The 15,364-nt window shown below is 37.9% G+C and overlaps 1 protein-coding gene across 2 annotated transcripts in view; it reads right to left on the bottom strand.

Moving 5' to 3' along the window:
- LOC144061629 (N-lysine methyltransferase KMT5A-A-like) overlaps positions 1–2,065 on the bottom strand; it is a 10,213-nt gene extending 8,148 nt beyond the window's left edge. For both annotated transcript variants that reach the window (XM_077582227.1, XM_077582226.1), the window contains exons 1-3: positions 1,617–2,065; positions 1,363–1,525; positions 899–961 (exon numbers count right to left, since the gene is read on the bottom strand). In XM_077582227.1, coding sequence (XP_077438353.1) covers positions 899–961; positions 1,363–1,365 — 66 coding nt within the window. In that variant the 5' untranslated portion in view covers positions 1,366–1,525; positions 1,617–2,065. The remainder of the gene's footprint in view (positions 1–898; positions 962–1,362; positions 1,526–1,616) is intronic.
- Between the last annotated feature and the right edge of the window lie 13,299 nt (positions 2,066–15,364).

Here is a 15,364-nt window from a genome sequence, read left to right as displayed (position 1 = left end):
GTGTAAATTGGTGACGTCTATTTTTCACAATGACACAAAAATAAGAAAATACACAGTCCTCAGAGTGTCCATACCTGACCAGAGTATGAATTGTGAGGACTGTATGTGTAACTCCAAGCCCTCAAAACGTATTTTAAACTCACAGTGTATAAATACACTGTCCTCAGAGTGTCAGTTATTCACAACTACGACATTGTGAGGACTGTGTATCTTGCGAGGGCTGCACAGTATTGACAAAACATGCGACATGGGTGTTTTATACAGTGATGGAGATTATTTTGACATTAAACATGGACCGAATATATATATCTTCATAATCTAATTAAAGAAATACACGTACATGCGGAAAAATAATCATGCTCATTTTGATCTAGTTTTATCCAAATAAGGTTTTTTTTGTTAGTAATGCTCCTCGATACAATTCTCTTGTATGGCGATGCGCAATTAAGGTTGTCTCTGATTGGTCAAAATCAGACTCAAGTAGGGCCTGGCAATAAATCAAATTAATTGAATAAATTAAATTCAAATTGAATCGTTGAAAATTTGCTAAATCGTGAAATGTATTTTGTCTTCTGGATTATTAAAAACTGTTATAATGTTCTGTTACATCCAGATGTTATTGTGAGTTGAAATTTTGCACAAGTGGTGGCAGAATGCTGGATGGTTGGTTTAAAAGACTTTTTATTTAATTTTTTGGCCATATCGCTTAGCCTCAGACTAAAGTATACAAACAATCCAATATCCATTTGTTGCACGTCTTTGCAATGCACATATTGCATGAGCCATTCGTGCGCCAAGATATTTTCCACATATTGTGCAGCCCTAGTATCTCCACCCTCCACTAATGTCTTGCTTCTGAAAACTGATTTCAACAACATTCAAAAAGAAATCTAGTCACCTGGTCAACTTTGGCGCAGTCTGTGATAGCGGTGTCTTCATCAGGTTGTGCTTCAGTGGAAACCTGGGGTAGATGAATAGAAAAATACCAATACAATTAAATTCTTACTAAGACTAGACTGCTATACTGTAATTTCATGTAATCATGAATGTGCGACCAGTAATTCTAGTATGTCACATGTATGAAACAATATCCAAATGTCATGATAAGCAATCACGATATGATAATCAACATGATATTGTGAGGTTAGCGATACTCACGATAACTGTAAAAGTAAAATAAAAAAATAAGTCACAATATTGTAAAAAAATGAAATAAAAACAAAAAAAATTATATTGAGAAAAGAATGTACTTTTGCTTTTGAGTTATAATTAATCTTTTATGTTTTGTCAAACCTTGCACGATAACCCCCCCACCCCCAAAAAAAACAAAATTAAGTGTGACAACACACCATATAAACATACCATAGTGTTTTTCCATTGTAGTGAAATTCAAACATGAAAACCTTCTGGGCATCATGATACACTCTCAGCCTGTTTTCACGTTCCTGTTTGCTTATAACTTCTCCTCGATATTCAGTAGGAAAGACTCCCTTCTGAAAGGAGCAGGAACTGAACACTCCTCGACCTTACAAAGAAAAAGGGATACAACAGAAATATTTCATTATAACAGTAATGAAAACTAGGCCCATACTAAAGAATCTTTTACCAATACTCACCTTTGAATGAATTAATATATTTTATGGTGAAGCCATCCTTGTCTTTACCTAAGGATGAAAAATATGCTACCTCTTCTTTGGGTTTAACTTTTGCCCTCTGTGGCCTCATGACTGACATATCTCACTGAAGATAATGATCTAAAGCTATAGAAAAAAATGAGTTTCAATCAGTTTGATAGGTAACTTGGTGCAGATGTTTTGAAGTTGACTTTCTGTGGACCATAATATCCTGTGCAGTGTGCAGTAAATGTGCCAACGAAAATAAAATAGTGGATAGCACAGCTCTGCTAAATATTTGCATAAATTAAATGTAATGAACACTAACAGACTTTACTGAAATATTTCTATTTAAAGAACAAATTTAAGTAAACACAAATGCAGCAATTTACCAATACTTCATTTATACTGTACTGGTAATACTAAACCATTGTATATTTTCACATCACAAACCAGCCTATCTCTGTGGCCTCATGACTGACATATCTCACTGAAGATAATGATCTAAAGCTATAGAAAAAAATGAGTTTCAATCAGTTTGATAGGTAACTTGGTGCAGATGTTTTGAAGTTGACTTTCTGTGGACCATAATATCCTGTGCAGTGTGCAGTAAATGTGCCAACGAAAATAAAATAGTGGATAGCACAGCTCTGCTAAATATTTGCATAAATTAAATGTAATGAACACTAACAGACTTTACTGAAATATTTCTATTTAAAGAACAAATTTAAGTAAACACAAATGCAGCAATTTACCAATACTTCATTTATACTGTACTGGTAATACTAAACCATTGTATATTTTCACATCACAAACCAGCCTATCAAACCAGCCTGTTATTGCTTTCCTCTTAAAAATTTCAATTAGCATTTATCTTACTCAACAGACGGTTAGCTCTGCTATGCTAACTGAGCTAACCGTCGCTAACAAAAGCGTAGCAATTCTAAATAATTAGCTGCAACCATCATAATCAACAGATGGTTAGGTATGCTAACGTTAGCTTAGCTGCACTTACACTGGACTTGCATTATAAATCATTTTCAGCAATGTACACAAGCGACCAACATTAAAATAAACAAGTTTCTGGAGGAAAAATTCGAGCTTCAAACCTACCTCATTAGCACAGCTACACTGCCATCACGTCTCGTGAAGTAATTAGAGCCGGGGGCGGTTCTCTATCGGGGCTGCTAGATGACGTCACTTCCGTACTCCGGGCAATATAATAAATCACATTTAAATCAACAAATTGGTTCAGTGTTGGATTATGAACTTTGTTGATAAGAGTGGCTATTGTTCTATGATTTACAGTGTCAATTAAAAAAAAAAAATAGATCACATTTAAAATTAACCCGAAAGGCTCATATACTAAATTAATTACCACAGACGAAAACAAAGGATATTATTGCTAGAATTATAGATAATTTTGTAATCGTTTAATGTGATTTCAGTTTGCTTTTTTAAAAAGTTATTATTTTTTTTTTCATTAACGAAAATGTTTTTTTGCTTTAGTAAATAAAATAACCTTGCTGCTGTCACACAGTTGCTGTCCGAGGATGTTTTGGTACTATACTTTAGTAATGGACGCATGTGTTTTTTGGCAAAATTGTGAGCGAGCCCAGTAACTTGGCTTAGAAGCAACCCTGCAAATGAATGGTCACATGATGCTTTACTGTTGGCATGAAGCAGGACTGATGGTAGCGCTCATCTTTTCTTCTCCAGACAAGCATTTTTCCGGATGCCCCAAACAGTTGGAAAGGGGGTTAATCAGAGAAAATAACTGTAACTCTTTTTTCCTTATTTTGGTCTGTGTTTATGGAATCCCTTTTTCACTGGTCACACCAGGCCATCCTCCAAAAGTCTTACTCCCTCACCATGAGTGTAGATGGACTCATACCTGCTTACTGCCATTCCTGAGCAAGCTCTACACTGGTGGTGATGTCCTTATCCCTGCAGCTGAATCAACTTTGGGAGATAGTCCTGGCTTTTGCTGGATTTTCTTGGGTGCCCTGAAGCCTTCTTCACTTAAAGTTTGTAAGGTCACTAAAGGAAATTACTTTAATTTTCATGGCAAATAGGGACTTTGCAATTCATCTAATCACTATAACATTCTGGAGTACATGTACATGCAAATTGCCATCATAAAAAAACAATAATAAGTCAGCACTGCAGATTCTTAGAAAATCAATGTCATTCTCAAAACATTTGGCCGCTGGTGTACAGAAAGATGTTATACTGTAAAGGCAGGGTGGGATGTTAAATGATGAATTAATGTACGGCACTGACAGTTTCTCTGTCTCTGCTGTTAACCATTGTACATTTTTAAATAAACAACCACTGAAATAATTAAATACTGAAATATATAATTAAATATCGTAGGGTATTTCATTATTTAATTATTTACTTAGGAAATGGTGGCTGCAAAAAAAAAAAAAAAGGCTCTGTGTCTACAGACAAACATTCACAATACACAGCATTTTGAGAAAAAACTGAATTATGGAGACGTGCGTAATTGTGAGGACAGGTGATGGTCAGCCAATCAAATGCTGTGAAATATACACTGGTGTGAATTATTCATGAAGTGGTGCATTACAAGGACCTTCCTACAGGGGGCGCCATCAAATACACAAAAATACACAAATTCACGTAATTATGCTTTACAAGGACATTGGCTAAAACTTTGGATTTAAGCCTTCTACAGCCCTAGAAGCACTTCTGCATTGAAATAATTATGAGGACATGGGCTGTGTCCTCATAATTCAAAATGTCCTCGCAGCACGGCATGTATTCAGGTGAAATGTCCTCATAATACACAAAGGCAAACACACACACACACACACACGCACACACACACACAATTTCAAGGTGGAAATGAAGAAGATGGAGGCAAGGGTGATGCGCAGGGGCGGCCGCGCACATTCAATCAGCCCCCTGGCAGCTCTTCACCCTCACCTATCGTCATTGCATCACATCCCCAAATTTGCACTGAGTTGTGCCTCGAACGCACTGCTGACACATCAAAGGGCCGCAGCACTTTCATAGCACGAGTTGGATCCTCACGGCCGCAATCTGCAGCCGCCATGACAAACGTGCACAGGGAGAGGACAGGCATGACTAAAGCCTCGAGCGGACGTATTAAAAAATGGATTCTCCATTTCCCACTTCGATGAGTTAAAGTAAATTGGGCGGCCTTTGGGCAGAACTGCCTCTTCACGCAATGGTTAACCTTGAAGGTGAAAGGGAGATGATTTGGATCACAGACTGCGCAAGGCAGGCTAGATAGGATCAACTAAGGTGCAGCTCTTTCTCAGATTTAATTTTTCCAGAGCTTGGCGAATCAAAAAAAAAAAAGCGGGAATCCCTGGTTAATGCTCAAGCAAGGTTATTATAGTTTTGGAATTTTCATTTTACTTAGTTTTTATTTTGTTTTGAGTTTACTTTTTTATATTTAATTTAAGTTAGTATTAATTAGTTTTCAGGATGGTTCTGTTTTTATTAGTTATAAAAATGCTTAGTTTTTGTCTAGTTTTAGTTAGTTTCAGTATTAGTTTTATTTTTATTTTTTAAGTGTATGACTTGTGCGCAATATTTAATGAACACCATGGTAAAATGAAAAAAGTAACTTCTTACCTTGCATTGTATTTTGGCTGAGTTAAATGAAAAAGCCAAGTCAAGCAGGCAAAATTGTCGCCTAAGAGCGACGTCATCTGAAGGTGCTTTTCCATTGGCTGCTGATAGATGACATCACTTCTGTGTGACACACTTTCAAACGTCCTTATTCCGGTTGAAGGATAACTCAACAGGAAGTGAGACTCCTCACAAATTTTTTAAATCAGCGCTCAAAGGGGGTGCGTCCTGAAGGACCGTTGGCTTGCGAATGGGGAGAGGGTTGGGCGTGGTCTGGCTGTGATTGACAGCGGCAACTCACGAAGAAGCCGTTTAAGGAGGCGTGTACGAGAATGAGCCGGTGGGTGGCGACGATGTAGTATGTATCGTCTCGTAATGAGAGGACAAACAGCCAAATTGAGTTTATCCCAGTGTGTTACCTGAAGATGGCGCCAAACACGTTTTTTTTTTTTTTTGCCCCAAATTTAAGCTTTCAACAAACATGCACTAAAATGTCAAAGTAATGACCAGGACATTTAGACAGCATTTGTAGACACCAGTTTATACAGTTAAGCAGCAAATAAAAAGTTGAGTTATGCTTGAAATAAATATACTTAAAATAACATTTAAAATAATCCCCAAAGGCTCAATCATTAAATGAATTGCCAAAGACTAAAACGAAGGACATTTTTGTAAACATAAAATGTAGTTTGTTATGTTTTGTTTTTTAGAAAGCATTATCGTTTAAAAAAAAAAAAAGTTTTGGGAATTTTAGTTTTAGTTTTTTCATTAGTTTTTGTTTAGTAAAATAACCTTGTGCTCAAGTAAATCATGGTGGTACACTACATCTCGACGCCATAGCCAGTTAATTTTGAATGGAGGCAATAAATACAGATTTTCTCTTGAGAGTTTTACCAGGTTGTAGAAGGTACAGCTATATTTGCAAGAGCGGCATTAAACAGCAAATTAAAATGAAAGCAGTGTGCTCATCTTTTGCCTCGGGGCTTGCCTACATTCCTCTACAATATCTTCTTCCCCTCTCTTTTCACCTTCACTATTGGACAAACTGGTTAGAGCGCTGAATTGAATTCCCCACTTTTTTTTTTTTTTTCCAGAGGGCTCCCTAATTAAGAATTTAATTATGGCTGAGAGCGAAAACATAGGCAACAAATCCCCCTCATGTTTTAAACATCTTTGGGCTCCTCATCTCTCTCCCACTCAGTCTGTACAAGCCGGTTCTCTGGAAGTTTTGAGGTGAACTGAAGGTAAGACATGCACGAAGATGCTAATCACAAAGGCCTACACAAGAGAATTCTCCAGTGTGCATACATTGCTTTCATGATCAAAGAGAGCCAAAAGCTTAAAAAAAGATATTCAACACAATCCATGTTATTGTAATTTAGGCAAAAGTGCCTAAACACTCCAAAATAAAATAAAAAATGTATAATATTAGCAAATGCGAATGAAATAAATATTACTTTTAAGCTCAGTGGTGTTGTTATTACCATACCTTGTCAGGTTTAGCAATTTCACTACTGTCCCTCTCTTTATCATGCAGGTGTTCTCATCTCGTCTCAGCAGGCCAACCCTCCACACAAGCTATTTGTCACAAGCCGGTGTTTCACAGTATCATGACCTCCAAGTGTGTTTGCTGGGAATTGGGTGCTCGGAGCCAGCTGTGATTGGAAAGCTGCAGGAGGAAGAGGGTGTGATCAAGGTGAGTAATGGCTGCGCTCGGGTTCTGTGGTCAAATCTCTCTTACCAATCAATACAAGTAGTACAGTACTTCTGTTCTGTGGTCTAAATTCTTACATTGAGGTGATTGGGTGGGTTGGTTTGTATTAGAATGTACTTTACAACTACAATATGTAATGCAGTAATGACAAAATATTGGGATGCTGTACTTGTACATCCATCGCAGTAAGCAGAATTATGGAGTAACCCCCCCATCCTGAAGCTATAACATGACTTTCAAGGTTGGTGTGTCATTGAGATTTATGTCTATTATTTTGGAATATCACTTGTGAGGTCATAGGTCAAAAGAGCCAGGGTCACTATCTCTATTGCAGTTCATCCTCAAGGTATTTGATGGGGCTATCAAAATTAATCGATTCATTGACAAGTAATAGATTATCAAATTAATCGACAACTAATTTAATAATCAAGTAATTGTTTGGAGCCATTTTTAAGTTCAAAATTGTCCAATATTTTGATTACAGCATATCAACAGTAATTGTTTACTGATTTCTATAGTCCTTCATTAAGGAAGACTATCTTCTGTGTTTAATCAAAATAAGACATGTGCAAATATCTGTTTTTACTTTGGAAAACAATGACCGAACTGATAACATATTACAACATCAATCCCCCACTTTTGAAAAAAACAAAAAAAACACTATACAAATACTAAGTATGAAATAAACACCAATCACTGGTTAATAAACAGTAATTAGGAAAAAAAATGCTTTTGTAATACACTTGATTGCAAAATTTAAATGAATCTGATTAATTCATTGTATAATCAACAGATTAATGGATTCCAATAATATTAGATAGTGACAGCACTAAATCACACCAACCAATTAATCAATCAAACAACCAATCAACCACACGAAGCAACAAACCGGCCACACCTACAGTCACCAAGTCAGAATCAATCACATGCTACCGTCATGAAATTTACGTTCAGGTTCCAATGCAGTTAGTTATGAAATAGTTTCCCTATATACCGGTACTTTAATTGGAAATGGTTGTACAGTAGAAGTCCACTTCTGTCCCTTAACCCTTTCAGGGACAGTGGTCACGACAGTGGACAGCCATCCAAAAGTTGATTTTTCCTATATGAATAAATCTTAAAAAAAAAAAAAAATCTGATGTAGGTTATCATTAGTCATATAGCTATGAAAAGGCTATCGTAAGATTTCCTCCCTGGTGAAAACATTGTCAATCCCCCATAGGTATTGCAATGGGCTGTAATCATAACAGCGAATGATTCCGGAATATATAACGTTAATAGAAAGTTAATGTTTTCATTACATACACTGCTGAGTTTTTGTCCTTAGGAACAATGTAACACTTTCCACCTGCAGGGGTTCTTAAATTGTAAACTGTTGGCTGTGAAGTTGATATGTTCTAAAGGTAGCAATGCACAAACTGCACAAATAAAACAGACACACAGCAAGCCAATATAAACGCAGCAAGTCTCAGAGCAACAATGAAACAAACTAGTTTTATATGGTGCAAACAAAAACACATTCACTCATATAGCCTACTATAGATGATTTGGCTGAGGCAGGTGGTCTTTGGCAAGGTTTTCTGCTGTCACCTCACAACTTGCAGGTCATCTGTTATGGTGACGCTCCGCTGCCACAAGTCAAATAATTTCCCAGGGGTCTGCTGCATATAATTCGGATTTAATTGGAAAGACAGCCAAAGAGATAGGACAGAAGAAAAGTGAATGCAAGACTGTGATGCTACATTTTATGTGTTTTTTTTTCTCACACAAAAACAGTAGTGTAATAGATAATAGATAAGCTACTGTATGGCTGAACATTCACAATTGCTTCAATTTACCATTGCATTTACAAATCAATCTGAAAAAAAGTGTTTACAAGGTACCAAGTAAAGTAGTCATTGTTTAGCAGAGGTGGGCATTCTGTCAGTACATCACCGGTTTTGGTGATGAATGGCAGGAAACTTCAGAAATTTGACAGATAAAGCATTAAGGAAGTCGTTTTTCGCCTGTCAACGCAGTGCCGGCCCAAGACTCCATGGGGCCCTAAGCAAAATTAGATTTTGGGGCCCCCTATCACCGCCAATAATAGTGATTATTGGCCATTCATACTCCATCCATCCATCCATTTTCTTGGCCGCTTTTTCCTCACAAGGGTCGCGGGGTGCTGGAGCCTATCCCAGCTGGCTTCGGGCAGTAGGCGGGGTACACCCTGAACTGGTTGCCAGCCAATCGCAGGGCACACAGAGACGAACAACCACACTCACATTCACACCTAGGGACAATTTGGAGTGTTCAATTAACCTGCCATGCATGTTTTTGGAATGTGGGAGGAAACCGGAGTACCCGGTGAAAACCCACGCAAGCACGAGGAGAACATGCAAACTCCACCCAGGAAGGCCGAAGCCCGGACTCGATCTCACGTCCTCTGCACTGGGAGGCGGACGTGCTAACCAGTCAGCCACCGTGCTGCCCGCCATTCATACTCCTATAAACTAATTTAATGTTCTACTCTTTCATTATGAATACCCTTGTTTTGTTTTGTTTTGTTCTAATAACCTTGTAAAGCTTTTTGTGAAACTTGTTGTAGTTAGATTGCAACCCACAATGATTAAGGCCATCAAAGTCAAGACAACTGGTTTGCAAATTTACAGGAACATTTTTGAAGTACAGACGCTCCCCAACTTACGAACGAGTTACGTTCCGAGCGATCGTTTGTAAGGTGAATTTGTTCGTAAGTTGCTTCAGTGCTATATTTTGTATTATAATTTATGTTTAAAGAGACTACGTACAGTAGTACTGTACTACGTATGTTAGAGAGAGAGAGCGAGAGACACACACAGTATGTACATGTACGTAATAAGATAAATAAAATGAAGTTTAACTTACTTTTGGAAGATGTACTCGATGCTTAAGGATTTGATGGAGAAGGAGGAGGAGGAAGAGGAAGAGGAGAATTTTATATCATGAGAGGTTCTTCGTCGTCGCTGGAATGGGCTTCAAAAGTTACTTCCTCCTCCGTAACTTCAATGTAGGAAGAAGTTGAGGGGCGCGGAGAAGAAGATGAGGGTTGATGAGTATCTTCCTTGGAGGATTTACTAGAAACTGTCCGAAAGAAGCGATCTAACGACGATTGCACAGTTTTCTTCTTTTTTCATCATAAATGATGCGGTAGCACTGTATGGCATCATTCAATTGATTTACAACCTTTGTGCAATGATCAATATTTGGGTCTTGCTGCTCGAAGAGTGCGATGGCTTTATCTATGAGCGACAGGCGTTTCTTCTTCTTCCTCCTCATCCTCATCGACACGTTGCTGAGCCTCCAATGCTGGGTGAGCTCTCACAGCGCCAAGCGTCGGTATTAGCGGCGGAAAGAAGCACTACAGTACTCGGAAAAAGGTGCGCATTACAAAATCTAACTTACAGCATCTCTTTCCGAACATTTTTTGACATGTTCGTATGTACCGTTGTTCGTAACTCGAATGTTCGTAAGTAGGGGAGCGTCTGTACTACAATATTTCACAAATTCAGCAAAATAACCCCCACCCCCCCGCCCCCACCACACACACACGCACACACACACACACACACACACACGCACACGCACACACACGCACACACACACACACACACACACACACACGCACACACGCACACACACACACACACACACACACACACACACACACACACACACACACACACAGCCCCAAAGCAAAGATTGTCATGCTTTAATCTGAAATGTTAGCAAATTCAACACGATCAGCCTGGGACTGATTTACACTGAATGTCATCTGGGCCACCCAAAGTACCAATTATATATACATATATTTTTATATATAGATAATAAAAATAATAATAAATAATAAAATAAACCAACAATTTATTGTAAACACAATGAGATGTATTATTTTTGTTTCGATTAAAATGCAACCGCAAATGTACAAAAAAGTAGGCCTACTTAATGAACAGAAATAATAGAAACACGAAAATAATGTTTTATAAATAAAATAGTTGAATAAAAAATTTGTAATTCTGGGAATTATTGCAAAAGTTAAAAATTAAAATGGGTGGAAAAATCTGAACAATAGACAGCAATCCAAACATTTGGCTCTATATTTGGGTTGGGTTTTGGTTGGGTGGGTGGTTGGGGTGTTGCATGGAGAAAGAGAGAGATATTATAAATATTTGACAGTATGAGTCTCGCTCACTCTCGGGGCCCCTTGATGGTCACGGGGCCCCAAGCAGCCGCATAGTTCGGACCTCCTCAGTTTGTCACTGACGGATATGCCAAATTGTCCGAAATGTGTTTGGAGATGGCCGATGGCAGAGAACTGAACACTCAATTCACAGGCAATCATGTGGTTGGCAATCCTGTAGTCACTCAATTGCAAACGCTTTAGAAATTTTGTGACATCTCTGTCCAATGTGCTGTGTGATAAAACTACATTTTACAGTCACCTTTTTTTTCTATGGGAAGCTCAATGATCATTCTGTTGAATCAGTACCTTGATATGACTCTCCTGTCAGCTGGATGCATTATCTCGGCAAATGCTAACAGATTTAGACAAATTTGTGAACAGAATTTGAGAAATAGATCTTTTGTGTACTTACAAAAACTCTTAAATCTTGAGTTCAGCTCAGTAGAAACAAAATAGTTGCTTTTCTATTTTATTTCCCAGTGTATGCTGGGGTAATACGTCAAACCAATCATAGGTTGGGATAAAATTGGGATTTGATTTAAAATAAATGATGTTGTTGAACTCTACAGACACACTTGTCATTCTCACATGATAAGGCACTTTGTTAAAAGCACCAAGGTGAAATCCAACTTTTAATAAGTATTGCCAAGTGTTCTAAATGCAAAAGGACAGCATTATTTGGAATTGCGTAAATGCTGAGAGCAGACTATACTAATTCTACCTCATTTAATGTACATCTCATGTATTTGAATTAAACCAAAATTGTTAGATAATTGTGTAACTCAATTAGCAAACAAAATCCTTTCACTTTAAACTTGCTGAAATTCTCCTTCAGCTTTTCATGTAATATTTTAGCACAAAATTAAGATTACAGTTCAGCAAAAGTGTTGCATTCAACATTTATATTCAGTCACTTGGCTCCATTACGCTCCTCATTTTTTAATTCCAATTTTTATTTTATTTCTTCTCAGCCTTAGCTCCTCAGTATTCCCACCCAATTTGATCCAAAATTATATTCTCGTATTGAAATATAGTTTTAAATTTGAGCCATTATTGATCACTTCAAACCCAAAATGATGAACCATATCCTTGTTGTGGATTTAGTGCAACGGATGCAGTGGGTGGCAGCAGTTTATCGCTAAGGACTTGGCTAAGGCTCTGGGTGCCTTTGAGCAAGGTACCTAACTCCCTAGAAACTCTGATCTTTTGCAATTCGTCGCTCACATCTCTCCTTATATACCTTAATGTGTGTGGTGTGCAAGAAATATATACAACAGAGAGTAAACTGAAATTTCCCTTGAGGCATCATAATTGTATATTAGATTGAAAAGTATGTCTAGTAAATTCTGTGTTTTGGGATGTCTGTACAGGGTGTTATGTCCGCGTATTCTGGAAATAGCAGTCTCTTAACTGTGTATACAAGCATTATCTTTTAGTGCGGTCTCAGTCGCTACGAGCCATTTAAAGTACTGTACATGGTATGCACTGTATGTATGTGTTTCTTGTGCAAGGTGACTTCATGAATTTTTGTGGCCTACTATGAAGCAATAGAAACAACTTCTGCTGCCAATTAATGAAGAAAATAATATAAAGTGGGATCAGCTCATCTAATTATTAGCACAGCAGCCAAAAATGGTGAAGTCTGGCATTGTAATGAAACTCACAATTCACAAGTTAGCTGAGGATACAGTAATTGGCAATAAAGTGTCACAAGATGCTAAGGATTGACTCTACTGATAGCACAACATCTTTTTTTGTCCCCCCTAGCAAATGACAGACACTTCTGGAAATGTGCCGTGACAAATTCCTCTAATGATATGACAGCATTATCTTTGATGGCTGCACTTCCGTAATGAAGACGGTGAAGATCATTTAGCCCGTTCTCCATGAATTACCACATATACCCCCATCCAAAAGTATTGGACTCTGAATATTTGGGTTTGACACCAAAGTGTGTACAACCTGTATATAGCTTAGAAAATGTTACTACTCTCACTGTGCTCCTTATAACGTTGCACACAGTAGTAGTAGTAGTAATACTAACCATTTTAAATTTTATAGCAGTTTACTTTAAGCAGGGCGGACTGGCCATCGGGAATGTCATGAGTTTAGTAATCGACCTCACTATTGCAATACTTTTTGAGGCGAGTGTAGACTTTGGATATGAAGGTATTCTTTCATTAAAATTAGGAATGAACAGAAAGGCATCTGTGCCCTTAATTGTATCTATTAAACCATTCAAAAATCATATTAAATCTCCATAGGCTATACTAAACTACTGTTAGTCTTAATTTGTCCCATTTTGTGCTGTAGTTAATTGTCCTTTTGTCCTGTCTTTGTCTTATTCTATCGAAAAATTTCAAATGGATCCTTGAGGCTGCTGCCGATGTCTTTTCTGTTCCTCCTTTCTCACAAATTTCTCTATCTGCCGTCTTAGTGCCTTCAGTAAGCCTCCTGCCATAAATGGCCTTCCCTCAACATCCCACAGTGCTTTCCTTTGCAGTTCACTTCCAGTTCTTCCACCTTGTTCTATTTCTCCACTCTAATGTAGTTAAACTTTCCTGCTTAGAATTCAAACATTGACATTTGAAACTTTAATTCAATGAAACTGATTATCTCAGTAAAACACAGAGGGGGAAATGTCACTTTTCCAAGTAGTTTCCCAGATACATTTCCATTAGGTTTAACATGAATACATGCAAACAGTCAGAGTAATGTGAATCAGGTCTATGCAGTTTGCAAATTGAACAGCTTGAGTAGCCAGATTTGCGAACACGGCGAAGCACCAAGCTCCTGGCTGTAATGAACACTACAGATGTGTAGCGCAGCGGAGGAGAGGTACGCCAACGGCAATGTAAACATCCGACAATTAGCTGCCTGGATGATGATTCCTTACTTCTGTTTAGTGAATACTGTACACGTGAGGAGGCCAGTATGTATGTCTGCTGCAGGGGCTCGTAAACATGCGCTATACATACATAATCAATGGAAGAACAGCCAACTTACTGCTCCTTAAGGGAAGTGTGCTTCACTCTTGGTTTGAGTATCTAGTATAAAGAATAAGAGTCTCTCAGCTGCCATGATGTTGAAACTGCAAAGGTCGTACATGATGTTCTTGGATGCTAGCATCCGATTTGTTTGTATTTTGGGGAATTTTTAATCATTTTAATGGATTTAAATGGATGGAAATAATTTCGCTAAAACGCCAGCAGAAGGCTTATTGTATCGTATGTCTCGTCAGTCTGTCAACAACAATGGCAGATAGCCGTGTTGTAATCGTTGTAATCGTTTTGCACAGCCTTCTTAGCTTGCTTATGCTTTTGCAGCAACATATTTTGCTTCTTTATTCCCACGTTCAACAAGCGGTGTTGTACTCAAATCACCCGCCATTGTCACTTCTCATGTGTTCGTCTTTTTCATGTTGTTTTGATACATGCAAAGCCATGTTTGTTCTGTAAATTGCAATAAAGTTAGAAAAAAAAAATCTTATCTAATCTTCTTCGCAGATTTTTCTTCTACGCTTTCCTGTGGCTGCGCTACACCGCCACTTCAAACTTGTCATATACATTATAGCCGTTAAAGGCCCTCAGTGTCTTCTTTTGGACACACGCAAGTCTTGAAATGTGTGTACGAGATTTGTTTGAGGAACGGAGCCGGCTTTGCTTCCGTCTGGACGGGGCCTAAAATTTGGGCTTTTTGGGCTATGCTCCAGAGACGTTCTGTGGGGTAAACTCATTTTGCAACACCCTTATTTGAGTAAAACTGAAAATTTAGTTCTCTAATTCATATTATTTCATGTTATAAGTCAAACGAATGTTATACAAATTTAATCTTGTCGTCATTTTGGAAATTGTTTTAGTGTTCATTGACATATTGTTCAAAGTGTTATTTTTCAAAGGGGATGTACTCATTTATGCTGAGCACTGTACAATAGTGAAGTATTTGCTACAGAGATACAGCGGAGCAGACAAAATCCTCAAATTTCTACATTAGCACTTGAGTATACCACTGAATAAGAAGCCTTATACTGTGTTGTGTGTGTTTGTTTCACAATGAGGCAGGGATGTGCTGTGAGAGTTCCAAAATTATGTCATGCAATTTTAAGGAAAAGTACTATATTGGGATTTATAGGTCTGCCTGTAAAATCAACAGTTGAGCATCGGTATTGGTCTGAAAAAAAAAAATGCGGTATTGAACATCACTATTTAAAAT

The sequence above is a fragment of the Vanacampus margaritifer genome, chromosome 12 (assembly GCF_051991255.1).
Source record: "Vanacampus margaritifer isolate UIUO_Vmar chromosome 12, RoL_Vmar_1.0, whole genome shotgun sequence".
NCBI lineage: Eukaryota > Metazoa > Chordata > Actinopteri > Syngnathiformes > Syngnathidae > Vanacampus > Vanacampus margaritifer.
This window is presented reverse-complemented; position numbering and strand designations above follow the sequence as displayed.